Source organism: Heterodontus francisci, chromosome 24, assembly GCF_036365525.1.
Source record: "Heterodontus francisci isolate sHetFra1 chromosome 24, sHetFra1.hap1, whole genome shotgun sequence".
Lineage (NCBI taxonomy): Eukaryota > Metazoa > Chordata > Chondrichthyes > Heterodontiformes > Heterodontidae > Heterodontus > Heterodontus francisci.
The window spans coordinates 37,882,152-37,897,803 of NC_090394.1; the positions used below are offsets into that span (position 1 = coordinate 37,882,152).

Genomic DNA, 15,652 nt, shown 5'->3' on the forward strand with positions numbered 1-15,652 from the left:
AAGGGAACCCTGGATGTCAAGGGATATAGAGTATTGGATAAGGGAAAAAAAAGGTGGCGTATGGCAGATTCAGAGTGCTGAAAACAGCAGAGGCCCTAGAGGAATATAGAAAGTGTAGGGGAGTACTTAAAAAAGTTATTAGGAGAGCGAAGAGGGGGCATGAAAAATCACTGGCAGACAAGATAAAGGAAAATCCTAAGGCGTTTTATAAGTATGTTAGGAGCAAGAGGATAACCAGGGAAAAAGCGGGGCCCATTAGGGATCATAGAGGCAATGTGTGTGGAGTCGGAGGACATAGGGGAGGTTTTGAATGATTACTTTTCATCTGTGTTCACTCTGGAAAGGGACGATGTAGGTGTAGTGAACAGGGAAAGGGATTGTGATATACTTGATCAAATTAGCATTGAAAAGGAGGAAGTATTAGCTGTTTTAGCAGGCTTGAAGGTGGATAAATCCCCAGGCCCAGATGATATTTATCCCAGGCTGTTATGTGAGGAGATAGCGGGGGCTCTGACACAAATTTTCAGATCCTCTCTGGCCAAAGGAGAGGTACCAGAGGATTGGAGGACAGCGAATGTGGTACCATAATTTAAGAAAGGTAGCAGGGATAAACCAGGTAATTACAGGCTGGTGAGTCTAACATCAGTGGTAGGGAAATTATTGGAAAAAATTTTGAGACACAGGATTAATCTCCACTTGGAGAGGCAGGGATTAATCAAGGATAGTCAGCATGGCTGTGTCAGGGGGAGATCGTGTCTAACAAATTTGATTGAATTTTGAGGTGGTGACTAGAGATGTAGATGAGGGTAAAGCATTTGATGTAGTCTACATGGACTTCAGTAAGGCTTTTGATAAGGTCCCGCATGGGAGATTGGTTAAGAAAGTAAAGGCCCATGGGATCCAGGGTAATTTGGCAAATTGGATTCAAAATTGGCTTAGAGGCAGGAGACAGAGGGTGATGATAGAGGGTTGTTTCTGCAAGTGGAAGCCTGTCACCCGTGGTGTACCGTAGGGATTGGTGCTGCGACCCTTACTGTTTGTAGTGTACATTAATGATTTAGATGTGAATATAAGAGGTACGATCAGTAAGTTCACAGACGACACAAAAATTGGTGGTGTCGTAAATAGTGAGGAGGAAAGCCTTAGACTACAGGACAATATTGATGGGCTGGTAAGATGGTGGAGCAGTGGCAAATGGAATTTAATCCTGAGAAGTGTGAGGTGAGGCACTTTGGAGGTCTAACAAAGCAAAGGAATATACAATGGATGGTAGGACCCTAGGGAGTACAGAGGGTCAGAGGGAGCTTGGGGTGCTTGTCCATAGATCACTGAAGGCAGCAGCACAGGTAGATAAGGTGGTTAGGAAGGCTTACGGGATACTTGCCTTTATTAGCTGAGGCATAGTATATAAGAACAGTGAGGTTATGATGGAGCTATATAAAATGCTAGTTAGGCCACAGTTGGAGTACTGTGTACAGTTCTGGTCGCCACACTATAGGAAGGTTGCGATTGCAATGGAGAGGGTGCAGAGGAGATTCACCAGAATGTTGCCTGGGCTGGAGCATTTCAGTTATGAAGATCGACTAGATAGACTGGGGTTGTTTTCTTTGGAGTAGAGAAGGCTGAGGGGGACCTGATTGAGGTACACAAAATTATGAGGGGCATTGATAAGATAGGAAGAAACTTTTTCCCTTAGCGGAGAGGTCAATAACTAGGGAGCATAGATTTATGGTAAGTGGCAGGAGCTTTCGAGGGGAGTTGAGGTGGAATTTTTTCACCCAGAGGGTGGTTGGAAACTGGAACACACTGCCTGAAGGAGTGGTAGAGGCAGGAACACTCACGACATTCAAGAAATATTTAGATGAGCACTTGAAATGCCATAACATACAAGGCTACGGGCCAAGTGCGGGGAAATGGGATTAGTTAGGACAGGTGCTTGATGGTTGACATAGGCTCATTGGGCCGAAGGGCCTGTTTCTGTGCTGTAAAACTCTAAGACTCTATGACTATGCTTGGAAATTTAAAAATGGGTTAAGTGGGACAACCTTTTGAAAATGTAAAGCCAAAATATTCTGGTGGAAATTGTCGCTGCAGTCTTAACATTTTAAGGAAAGTGTATGCCTGTAAATGCAAAAAGAAAGTTAGCTTTTTATTCAATTTGTATTTTTTTTTAACCCATTGTAATGAAATGCATTTCAGAAACGGCATTTCATTCTGCCAGGGGTGGAGGTGTCATGATCCAGTCTTTTTCTCTCTCTCTGGGAAATATGTGGTGTGTCTTTAAGACAGCAAAGGATCAGTACTGCTTTAAGAACAAGCAGGCCTCAGAAGTTACTGAGAAGGTGCATTCTCGTTGCCTTGGATACAGCCATGCGCAGACTGTGATTCAAAGGGTGCATCCTCGTTGCCTTGGATACAGCCACTGGGACTGAGTATCGAGAGATACATTTGTTACAATTTAATTTTGAACTGGCTTATCATGCAAACAGCCTGTTCTAACAGAGACACAGACAGACAGCTGCGTGTTAGCATCTGAAAGAAGAGCTCTCAGCCGATTTCAACTGAAGAGAATTTAGTCTGTTTATTTATTATTCTCAAAATTCTAAAAAAAGTCAAGCCAAAACAGAGATCTTTGATAATTTAAACTGAAGGAAGGGAAGTTAGACTGTGACAATCTTTTATCCCTCAAAAATTCGAAAGCCAAATTGATTCTATTGACAGCAGTTGCGAGTTGTTGATCTGCTGCTGGAATTAGACTATGGACTATTCTACTGTTGAAGAACCTTTTTTCTCCCCATCGGACAGCTGTGAGGACTTCAAGAAACCTTGGACTTTTTCACCTCCAGTAGCAGCGTAAATTTGCAAGGATTCTAATTGTTTTCTATTTTAAATGTTGTCTATATCTTAGTGTTTAAGAATTTAGTTTCTCTAATTAAATAGTTAATTTGTTGATTTAAAGACAACTGGTTTGGTTAGCCTCATTCGGGGATTAACAGATGGTACAATATGGCTGGGTCTTTCTTTAATTTGGAAAGTTTAAAATGATATGTTAGGCGATCTGTAAAGGGACGGGATTGAATTAACAGTGCGTTTCTCCCACCACAATCAGAATTGTATATTTTGATTGGGACTGGATCAGTCAGTCATAACAAAATAAAATAATGAATTTTAACTTTGTAAAAATCTGAATTATAATTCATTTCCTCAATGATCTATACATTTTTTTGATTTGTTCAGTGGTGCTGATTTATACAATTAAATCAAGCAGCAGACCACAGCATTTTGCAAAAAGAAATTGTTCCCGCAACGGAACTATTTTCAAAACTCAATTGTGCAAGTGCAATGGAGCCAGTCGGCAAATTTATTTCTATACATCTCACTACTTCTCTCACCCTTCCCCCGACAGCACAGCCCAGAATTTCTCCTGTAGACATCATGAACACTGTAGATTGTGTGTGTACAGACCAGATATACATACACACACACACACACACAGAAAGGACAGGGGCAGACTTCCTTTCCCCCTACAGATAGCTGGGCAAAATTCCAGCAAGTAACTGGATATCCTTTTGCAAAGCAATACTTAGAGAACAGGATGCAATTCAAATCATAAGTCTATGTATTTCACATTCTACTGAGTTTTAGGTTTTTTCAAAATAAAGAATGGGGAAAGAGAAATTATAGTTTTACTAGAAGCACCATTCATATGTATTCATTCCTGATATAACAAGTGGGTGGGTCTAGGGAGGGAAGAGAAGGAAAAAAAAAAAAGTGGGAGAGTGTTCAACCCAAAACAAAAAAAAAGCCCCGCACCACATCAGTGCTGAGCCATTCTTCAACGTCGTCCATGAGAGACTGTGCGACAGGAATCTACACAGCGATGGGAAAACCAAACCAGATAACCAAATAACACAAAAAAATGAACAAAACTTATAATGGGAATACAAAAATTCAAGATTTATAAAAGAAAGGACAACAATGCACAGAAATATAAACACAGCAATAACAGGATTCATACTAAAAACACATCAAGATACAGCCGTGAAAATGGAATGTACATGAACATCTTTTGCTGAAACACAAAGACCCTCATACTGAGGAATACTTCGGAGAAAACATTTTATAGGGCTACTTTTTTTTTTAAATAAAAATTTTCTTCAAAAAAAAACTACCACATATATTTTGCGAAGCTACTGAGTATTTCTAGGAGAATATATGGTCATCATTAGTACATGTGTTGGAAACAGTGCACTGATTGGGAGGTGGGATAGTTTGCTGATAGTCCTTGGGGTTTAGTAGTGTCCGGGGATATTGAGTCCCCTCTCTTCTTAGTGATGAGCTTTGTCGAGTTGGATCATTACTTTGTGCATTAAGCTTGTAGCTTTATTCCACAGCATGGCCTTGGTATGCCTGGCAAGTGACAGAGTTTACATGCAAGAGGTCTAGGCTGCCTGTACTCGCGAGTTACAGAAATTGTCTGTGTTGTAAGGTCATTCAATCAGAGGTGCAATCCTAAAGGAGATGCGAGTCATACAGCACTTTGGGGCTCTAAAACACCATGCCAAGGAGTATATAGTACGCGCGCTTAGATCCCCATACAGTGAGTTTCCAGTGTCAGCTAGGATGTTACGAGAGATATGATGGAGCAACAAGGCACTTCTCACAGAAAGGGGTAAATTTCTATTAAAAATGCGAGCAAATTAGAAGATAATGTGCGTAATGTCAGAATTTTCTAGCATGAGGTGGTTATACAGAAGTTTTATACAGTTTTTCCAAAGATGGAGCCATAAACAATTATTAAAGATTACTATCTACTCAGGTAACTAGAGTGAATGTATGGGAACAAAAACTACATATGGACTTTGTTCCAAAAATCTTAATAATCTGCTCCTCATGTAAATGAGCACCAATTCAAGAAATAGAAATAGAAAATTTATCACATTCATCTTATAAAGCTATTAGTTTAATAACTTGTGCAAATATTAGCACATGAATGAATATGTACCCATGAAATTCCTTTTTCCACTATTTCATGGAGAGATTAACCCATTAAAAAAATTGTATACTAAAGTTTGCATGGGGTAGTTTCAAGACTTGAATTACTATAGTACTTTTATCTTGAGGTTTAATGAAAAGGTTTTAGAAAAGCTGGGATTAAATGACCATCGCACAGACCAGGTTCCTTCATTCATGATTTCATATGCACCAGATAAAAATTCATCACTGACAATATGAAGTTGGAGTGTCCTCCTTTTGCAAAGAGGCACAAAATTGCTCGAAAAAGACCAATAGTGTGTGCCACACAAATTTACAGTCAAATCCTGCCCTAGAGGACAGAATTACCTTCTAGCAATTTTTCAGTACAATGAAAAAAAATCAGATTTTTTTTGCAGCCAAATAAGTGCTTCTCAAATCACTGAATTAAAATTTTGGTCGTGAAACTATCCTTGAGTAGCAAGGCAAAACTTGTGCATAGTCTGTTTTACACTGCACTTAATTGTCTTTTCCATCGACTTCAATATGGTGCAAAATGGGTTACCAATTCACGATGGGCAAGTTTCACGTGACTGGCAAAGACCAACTTCACCCCCATTGAGTAGATTTGTAAACACTTAGAAAAATAACAGCCTACAAAAGGGGTTATTTTAGCCTTCATTCAATTGGTAGCTTTAGCTAGAGGGGACAGAAGACAAAAATAACTAAGCAGTAAAGCATTTAAATTGGGGAAAACAGCAACATGCTTTGCAGGTATGGAATTCACCCAGTATATATAAAAGGAACAGAAGACAGCACAGTGATTTTGAAGCAGAAATTGTTAGTCACTACTAAGAGTTACCAGTTTTGTCCCACCTTTAGATATGACATCAGTTTACAACTCTGATTCACACCTTACAGGGATGGTAACTTTTAACATGGCTGTATCAAATTAGCCACACACTACCTTTTTTGAATGGCAAAGCATACAGATAATGCCACATACTGTTCCATGCATTAAACACTGATTTTTTTTTCTAGTGAGAGTATCACACTACCAAAGGTTATGGATCATTTTCCTCCCCATTATTCCCCCTTCTATTCAGGTTCACACACCTGCTGTGGCCCAGAACAGTTTTAGCCCAGATTACCACCGTTCTTAGTTAGATGCTTGGGGGTCCACAACGGCAGCCGGTAAAGTTACCCTGCCCCATTCTTGCACCGTTCCATTTGTGGAGAGATATCTGGTCTACACTCAGCTTCTCCCTGTGCAGCACGTTGGAGATTGCGAACCCAGTGGAATGGGGAGATAAGCCTCATCTCTGAACTTGGCATGTTGGTGCAGAACGCCACCCACATTAAACACAAATTAAACCCAGTAATGAAGAAATGGTAACTGCAAAGTAATCTTTGCAGCGCGAAGTCAATGAAAAGTTGGGCAGTCCACAGTTAAAAGCTATTCACAAGACATTCTGAATATTGAATGCATTTGCTGTTAAAAAATTAAATTAGATTAACTTAATTCATCACTTTCACATAATCCAAAGCACTTGGGACAACTTAACATTTTAACTGTGGACCATTATTTTAGATTCAAAAGGTTCAGAAAATTTGGTAGAATAGTTCTGATTTTGAAATATATTTAGACCCAAGTCACATTAATTAAAAGCTTGGGCTTGTGATTAGAGCACTACATTGCACAATATTTTGGGCATATTACATGTTCCACATCTGTAAGAATGTGTCATAGTTAACTTATTTATACAGCATTTCCTTTCCCTGCCCTTCAATTTTCTGCTCTTCTGAAGGCAGTGACTGTTGCAGGATACCCTAAGCCTCAAGTGCTTCAACCAAGTGGTCCTACTTTATGCGTGAACCTAGACACCAAGCGTCACGCTATTCAGCCACGGAGGTCATCAAAGGCAGGTTGTGACATTATCAAGTACGATCTCAGCTGAAACCAGCTACTACATAGATCAGAAATCAAACTTGGGACCTTCTGGTCTATAAGGTGTAGGGTACAGAGTGCTGAATTTACCTACTACTAGGCTACTGGCATGCTACCAATTCAAGAGCCTTAAGTGAGGCTCAGGAAGTCAATTCAAAATTGTGGACTAGTGTGGACCGGATCCATTTATCCTGGTCTGCAGAAGGGCACTCTACAGTAATTTTCTATGTACTCCTACACATCACAAGGCTCTGCTCACACCCACAGCCAGCCATTTTCATACCATTATTCCAATTTCGTGAAGTGGATTTTTAAAAATTCATTCGTGGGGTGTGGATGTCGCTGGCTAGGCCAGCATTTATTGCCCATCCCTAATTGCCCTCGAGAAGGTGGTGGTGAGCTGCAGTTCTTGGGGTGTAGGTACACCAATAGTGCTGTTAGGAACAGAGTGCCTGGCTTTTGATCCAGTGACAGTGAAGGAACGGTGATATAGTTCCAAGTCAGAATGGTGTGTAGCTTGGAGGGGAACTTTCAGGTGGTGGTGTTCCCATGCATCTGCTACCCTTGTCCTTCTAGGTGTTAGAGGTCACAGGTCAGGAAGGTGCTGTCAAAGGAGCCTTTGTGAGTTGCTGCAGTGCATCTTGTAGATGGTACACACTGCTGCCGCTGTGCATCGGTGGTGAAGGGAGTGAATGTTGAAGGTGGTGCATGGGGTGCCAATCAAGCTGGCTGCTTTGTCCTGGATGCGGTCAAGCTTCTCGAGTGTTGTTGGATTCAGCAACAAATCGAGCCTGTATTCACATTGCTCAACCTCCAAATTTTTCCCAGCATAAAACCAACACTGGAGACACAGTTACTCTATTTGGACAGCTTTGGAATAGAGAAGTGGCTGCATTTACACTAGCAATTGGGAATAAGGTTTAGGTGTGTATCAGATTCATTGCAATGACTCCTCTATGAAGGAAATGCAAGGTATGTACTTGCATGAGAACTGACCCAAATTCCATTTACACAGATGATTATGGAGATTCATTTTTTGGGAAGGAAACAAAAAAGTCCAATTTAAATTATAATGTTGAATTGTGAAGAACAAAGCGTTGTTGAATAAGGAGCAGGAATGAGCAGAGAGCTACAGAATCTAAGGGCAGCTTAACAATGCGTATGGGGAAGGTAAAAAGAAAATGTGGGCCGTAATCATAGGGTATAGAATTATTGGGGATTAAAAAATGAAATAGGTTGCAATCAAAATCAAGAAATAACATAATCCCCCAAAGTGAGAAAGGTATCGTTAATTATTGTAACGAAATAAAATATCAGTTATTTTATTTATTTGCTTCTAGGACCTAGATAATCAGTAGGTTTAACATGGTTAATAAATACTATGTTAAAAGGAATCTTGTTAAAATACATTCCAAACTGGATAGTAAAAGACCAATGGATTCATACCCTAAATCAGAAGATAATGACTGCAATCACTGTACAAGCAGGGTGCCCAATACAAAGTCTGACACAAAACATTCTTTCCTCCCCCAACAGCAAAATGAACTAGGTTTCTGCATTTTCTGTTGGCTCATCTGCACCATATAGCTGACTTTTATTAGTTTTCCCAAATATCTGTTCAGTTGGATAAGAGCCTCTGTTTGTTGCTTATAATTGCGCAAAGATGGGTGGTAGGTCAGAAGATTGGACAAAATATAAAAAGTAGCAAACAACGACAAAGATTAATAAGGCGGGAAAAATTAGAGTACAAGAGAAAGCTGGCTAGAATTATAAGGACAGATAGTAAGAGTTTCAATAGATATTTAAAAAAGAAAATTTAACAAAGTGGGCATTGGTCCTACAGAAAGTAGGGAATTAATAAGGGAAAATAAGGAGACGGCAGATGAATTGAACAGGTATTTTGCATCGATCTTCACTATAGAGGATCCAAGTAACATCCCAGAAATAACTGTAATTCAGAAAATGGAAGGGAGGGAGGAACTCAAGAAAATGACAATCACCAGGGAAGTGGTACTGAGCAAATTGCTGGAGCTGAGAACTGACAAGTCCCTGGGTCCTGATGGACTTCATCCTAGGGTATTAAAAGAAGTGGCTAGCGAGATAGTTGAAGTTTTGGTTTTAATTTTCCAAAATTCCCTAAATTTTGGGAAGGTTCCATTAGACTGGAAAATAGCCAATGTAACTCCTTTATTCAAAAAGGGAGGGAGACAGAAAGCAGGAAACTTCAGGCCATTTAGCTTAACATCTGTCTTATGGAAAATGTTAGAAGCTATTATTAAAGACATTATAGCAGGGCACTTAGAAAAAAATCAAGGTAATCAGGCAGAGCCAACATGGTTTTGTGAAAGGGAAATCACGTTTAACCAATTTATTGCAGTTCTTTGAAGTAGTAACATGTACTGTTGATAAAGGGGAACCAGTGGATGTACTGTACTTAGATTTCCAGAAGGCATTTGATAAGGTACCACATCAAAGGTTATTGCAGAAAATAAAGGCTCACGGTATAGGGGGTAACATATTGGCATGGATAGAAGATTGGCTAGCTAACAGGAAACAGAGAGTAGGCATAAATGGGTCATTTTCTGGTTGGCAAGATGTAGCAAGTGGTGTGCCACAGGTATCAGTGCTGGGGGCTCAACTTTTTAAGTTTATATAAATGACTTGGATGAAGGGACCAAAGGTATGGTTGCTAAATTTGCTGATGACACAAAGATAGGTAGGAAAGTAAATGGTGAAGAGGACATAAGGAGGCTACAAAGGGATGTAGATAGGTTAAGCGTGTGGGCAAAGATATGGCAAATAGAATATAATGTGGGAAAATGTGTAATTGTCCATTTTGGCAAGAAGAATAAAAAAGCATATTATCTAAATGGTGAGAGATTGCAGAGCTGAGATGCAGAGGGATCTGGGAGCCCTAGTGCATGAATCGCACAAGGTTAGTATGCAGGTACAGCAAGTAATTAGGAAAGCTTATAGAATGTTATCGTTTATTGTGAAGGGAATTGAATACACAAGTATGGAAGTTATGCTTCAGCTATACAGGGCATTGGTGAGACCATATCTAGAGTACTGGGTACAGTATTGGTCTCCTTATTTAAGTAAGGATTTAAATGCATTGTAAGCCGTTCAGCGAAGGTTTACTGGACTAATATCTGGAATGGGCAGGTTGTCTTATGAGGAAAGGGTGGACAGGTTAGCTTGTATTCACTTGAGTTTAGAAGAATAAGAGGCGACTTGATTGAAACATATAAGACTCTGAGGGGTCTTGACAGGGTGGATGCGGAAAGGATATTTCCATTTGTGCGAGAATCTAGAACTAAGGATCACTATTTAAAAATAAGGGGTCACCCATTTAAGACAGAGATGAGGAGAAATATTTTCTGAGGTTCATGAGTCTTTGGAACTCTCTTCCTCAAAAGGCAGTGGAAGCAGAGTCTTTGAATATTTTTAAGGCAGAGGTAGGCAGATAAACAAGGGAGTGAAAGGTTATTGGGGGTAGGCGGGAATGTGGAGCTGAGGTTACAATCAGATTAGCCATGATCTTATTGAATGGCAGAGCAGGCTCGAAGGGCTGAGTGGCCTACTCCTGCTCCTAATTCGTATGTTGGTCCTTATGATTCTACATGAAATGTGTTTGGGTTGTCCAGCCTAGTCCTTAGTGGGCATAGGTGGTGAACACAAGGCTTTCTCTATTTCAGGCCCTAATCTTACCCAAGAGGCCACAAGGATTACTGGTGGGGGGACTGGAAAGATTCAAGCAAGTGGTGCTAAGACACATTGTTGGGGTAAAGGTAAGGTGATTTGGCATTTGGCTGTACTTTGGAATGCTTGATGTTGACACTGGGTGACAAACCGTAAGAAGTTTTCTACTGTAAGATTCTGCATGTCAAGAGTGTAAAACTGAACCTTAAGAGATAGAAGAAAACACAGGAAAAAGAAACTCCCCTTTGGCACATCTCATGCATAATACAGTTTGCTTGAAGGGCATCATGATTTCCAAGACCAGGACAAGCTGCATTTCCTATTGCGAGAGTTAGTATTCATCGGTATAAGTATAGAAGGCATACAATTCATCTAAATGTACCTCTCCAGCACAGTGCAATCTTTAATACAAACAGCTCTTTTTTAATAGATGGTAGCTGGCACACGATAGATTTAGATCTATGCATGTTACACTGTAAGGATATATACATTTGGCTGATGTCCAAGCTTGGTCTTTTACTGTGCAGTGTTGAATCAGTAAGGGTGTGGTTAGGGGAGGCAGGTTGTTTAGCAGGGTACAGCAGGTCAATGCGGTGAAAGCTCACCATTCCTTGTGTCATGAGCCACTTGTCTATAGGCTCGATGTCTGGATTGTCAGCTCTAATGTTCAGCTGCATCAGTAACACAACATTCCCACAGGCCCAGCAGTAAAAAAAAACAGGACAAAGCCAAGAAAGGAGAAGACAAGTTAAAAAGAAATCCAGATAAGCTTACCCTAGAATATCTTCAACATACCGCCAGGCTTTTTAGGGGAAAAAAAACGTGCTTGTATAAAAGTAATGATCTTCACCTCCAAAGTAATTGAAAGTAATGGATGGTCATGCATGGATTACAAAAGGTTATTTGCTGGTTTGAAGTTGATACAAGGTCAAAAATAAAGAATCACTTATTCACCTCAGTAACATTACCCTGCCATCATTTATGCTTGCAAAACAATGAGTTTACCAAGATTTAGCATGCAAACTGATTGGCATAACAGATTGCGTGGCCTAGCAGAACAATGAACTGATAACACAAATGTACACATGCCAGCTTCTGAATATCCACCAGAAACAGTGCAAATTTGTGCACTTGAACGGGAAATGCTTTCAACCAAGGTGCACTTAACCAGAATATTTTGAAGTTGGTGAATGGCAGAAGAATCAGAACTCCAAAATTGTGGATTTAACTGGATGCGCACTTCAGTGGGCTTCAGTGTTAATTTTTTTTCCTAAATAGGTACATATACAAATTTTATTGCAAACTGCTGTGGTGAAAGTTTCCTTTTGAAAGTGAAGTGCTAGCTCTCAATCACGATTGAGAAAAAAATCTAAGCAATTCTTAGTGAACGATTGACTAAAACATGCTCACATATGTGCATTCCTATAGAACTGTGGCAGGGACAGACCTCACAGTCCATAATCATGTGAAGAGCACGTTACCAAGTTATGCTTGCATAACTCAACATAACAGCTGATGCGGTCTAGGATATTAAAAATCGTACTTGAATACAGTTCTGTGCTCCCATTAACCCATGAGGACTACAACAGCATTTCTGCGGTGGTGGCAGCAGCACTGGGGTAAGAGGGTGATTGGTGAAGAAAATAAAACAGCAGTTGGTGGCAGCATCAGTGAGGCAAAGGGGGTTTGCTGGTTGAGAAAACGAACAGAAGATAAGGGGAGCCCAACAGCAAAGTTACCCTGGCTGGAGTGATTGAGGAGGAAATGGACAATATGAGCGGGATGGTTGGTTGTGGCAGCAGCGATATTTGTGGGGGGGGTGGGAGCGTGGTTTGCAGAGAAAGAGAAAAAAACAGAAGGCAAGGTGAGCCCAACAGCAAAGTTACGCTGGCTGGAGGTATTGGGTAAATTAGGGTGGGGTGTGGGTGGGAATGGCATGGAAGAGACAGTTGGTGGTAGCAGTGGCATGGTTGGGGGGGGGGGGGGGGGGGTGCTTGGTGTACAAAAAGCCAGAAGATAAGGGGAGCCTTGGCTGGAGAAATTGGGGATGAGAGGCAGAGGATATTTGGGGTAGGGGACAGCATAGGACAAGTAGAATGGGAGCTGGCATAGAATGGGATAGGGATGGCACATGGAGGGGGAGAGACTAGGGATAGCAAGGGCGTGGGAAGGATGGGATGGCATGGGAGCGAGGGCATGGCATCGGAGGGGTGACATGGGAAGGATGGAATGGCTTGGGATGGAGATGGGATGGGGAGAAAACGGCATGGTGGAGCTGGCAGGCAGCATGGGAGGTATGGTATGGGGATGATGCGAGAGGAATGAAAGGCATGGGATGGATAGGCATGAGAGGGCTGGGACGGTTATGGCATGAGATGAATGACCTTGGATGGGGATGGCATGGGAGGAGTGGGAGGGAGGAGATGTCATTGGAGGGGTGGCATGGGAAAGATGGGAATGTGGATGACATGACGGATAGCATGTTTATGGTATGAGAGAGATGGAATGGGAAGTGGACGGCATGAGGAATAGGATGGTTATGGCATGAGAGATAGGATGGGAATGGCATGGGGGCTGGCATGGGAGGGAGGTGGTTGCGTGGGAAGGAAGGGATGGGAGGGGATGGCAGAGGAGTGGCATGGAGAGGATGGAATGGCATCAGTAAAATGGAATGGGACAGGGATGGCACGGGAGAGGGGATGGCAGAGGGATGGCTTGGGAAGAATGGAATGTGTAAGATTATTAGGTTACTACCAGAATACTAATTGTTAAAATCTAGCTATTATAAACTGAGTTATTATTATAAACTAACATTCAGCTTTATTAGAACCCTTCTTTGTAGTATGATAAAGTGGAAACATTTAGGAAATAGGGCACAGTAGGGCACTGTATAGACAAGATGTCAAGGTAGAGGGATTGAGAGAGACTAGGTCAAGTTTTACAATGCTTACCTGCAGTAAAAGGCGAGAGAGCAGACAGTAAAAACTGCTTCTGTGTAGATTTGTCTGGTAATGAGGTAGGAACCTCGGAATGTAAAAGCATTGAAATAAAAGTAGTCAAAACAAAAGGCTATTACTTACGCAAATCCAAAAGATTAGCAACCATCACAAAATGATTTGGTTGGTTAAGAAATGCATCTTTTAATACAAGACTTGACACTGATTGGGAACACGGAAGGTTAATTGGCAAGCTGCCAGGATAAAAGCAGTCTTGTCTTTGACACTGTACGGCAAAGAGTTTCCGAAGAGAGAGAGACCGACCAAAAAAACTTGAAGACCAGAAGCTGCAAGAGAAAGAATTGTGCACTCTGCCATCCCATCTCTAATACGGGTAATATCTGTGTTAGACTGTTTATCACTGCCTGAGTTTGTGACTGTGGTTAATCTGAAAACTTACCTTTATCTCAATAAAGTAGATTCACAACAAGCTTTGTGCTGCCAAGTCTGTTCCCACCTTAGAAGGGGGTATAAACCACCTGTATCTTATCAAATCTTACAAATGGCATGGGGTAGCATGGGAAAGATAAGATGGCATGAGGGAGGGAATGGCATCGGAGGGGTTGCATGGCATGGGGTTGGCATGGGTGGATGAGATGATAGAATTGGTTAAGTATACTAATTTGATTGCAAATGTTTTGAGGATCTCCACTACAGTGTATATATTTTTAAACAGCATTCCATATCAAAGCACACTTTGGATCATCAATACTGTTCAGTCTGATAGAAAAAATGCAGCAGGAGTGAACACACCCTAATGGCTCAGATGACTTATGTAAGTACCATCAGTCTTCAATTTTGCTGTTCGCTTCCATTACTTTGCTTCCCCTCTACCTCCAAAAATCTATTATTCCTAAAAATGAAACACATTTTGGCATACAAATGTAGCTGCACTCCTTGGACAGTTTGATTAAATGGATGAGGTTTTTATTTTATTTATTTCAAACATTTATCATTGCGCAGAGCCAGACTACATCTACCAAGATTGACAATCTTTCTGAAATGTGTGTCAATCCTTTCGCAACTATTTCAAAACAGCCTCAAAGTCCAGATGACAGTAATAAAGTGATATTCGCTGTTCTGGGAGGACTGTGCCCATATCATCAAAATGTGTACGTATGTACAAAAAGTGATTTCCTCTTTCGTGTCTGAACTTTATCCATTTAGTAAAATAACCTTTTTCAGCAATTTCTGATTATTAAAAATATAAAATTAAAAAATGAAGCCCGAAGTAACCTTTACAAAGACAAATTGCAACACGGGCCGAGGGCCTGTTTCTGTGCTGTATAACTCTGACTCTATAACTATGGTTGCCCAGGCAACAAATTATTATACTGGGTTAAAGTCAAGCTCAACTAAACAACAGCTTCAGAAGCAACTGGTGAACTGGGGGTAAGTAGACAACCACAAAGACAATAGCAAGGTCATTTAGTGAAAAATGCAGACAGAAAATTGAGAGCAACAATTAGTAACACTGAAGCATAAGGGATCCACACAAAAAAACTGCTTACAATCTTTAAGAGGGACACAGGCAATTATCCAGAAACAAAGCTCAAGAAGTTGTTTTTTTAATAATTTCATACAATTACTCTAGGATCCCAACCCCATTAACAATTATATATACTGTTCCTTATGGAATGTTCATTTCTGGATGGACAGACTATATCATGCATGTTTTCTTATGCTGTCACAGAGCCAGCGCCTCTCAGTTTCTTAATAACTGCTATGTGGATAAAATACTGTAGAGTCAACAGCAGCCTTCCCTCCCAAGAATAGACGATCTGTGATGGTAAGTGGTGACAAAAACAGTTTGAATTTGCAGGATCCATTCAGTTTTCATATTCAAATCTAAACCTGCCCAGATGATGGCATTTTACACATTTATTAAATTAATAAAGTAGATATAGAGCTAGATAAATCATGTTAAATTGCACAAATTACACAATTCTTATTTTCATCTAAAGTAGAAGTCTATATAGCCAACACAATCCACAGATTTAAACTGAGAGAAAAGTAGGTTTGGAGTGAAAGT

At 40.6% G+C, this 15,652-nt stretch overlaps 1 protein-coding gene across 6 annotated transcripts in view; it reads right to left on the reverse strand.

The window, feature by feature from the left end:
- Positions 1 to 15,652, reverse strand: part of tom1l2 (target of myb1 like 2 membrane trafficking protein) — a 78,658-nt gene that overhangs the window by 16,450 nt on the left and 46,556 nt on the right. For 3 of the 6 annotated variants that reach the window (XM_068055949.1, XM_068055945.1, XM_068055948.1), the window contains one exon: positions 3,814 to 3,870. The exons of the other annotated variants lie outside the window; for them this stretch is intronic. In XM_068055949.1, the coding sequence (XP_067912050.1) occupies positions 3,814 to 3,870 (57 nt within the window). The remainder of the gene's footprint in view (positions 1 to 3,813; positions 3,871 to 15,652) is intronic. 6 annotated transcript variants of the gene reach the window in all.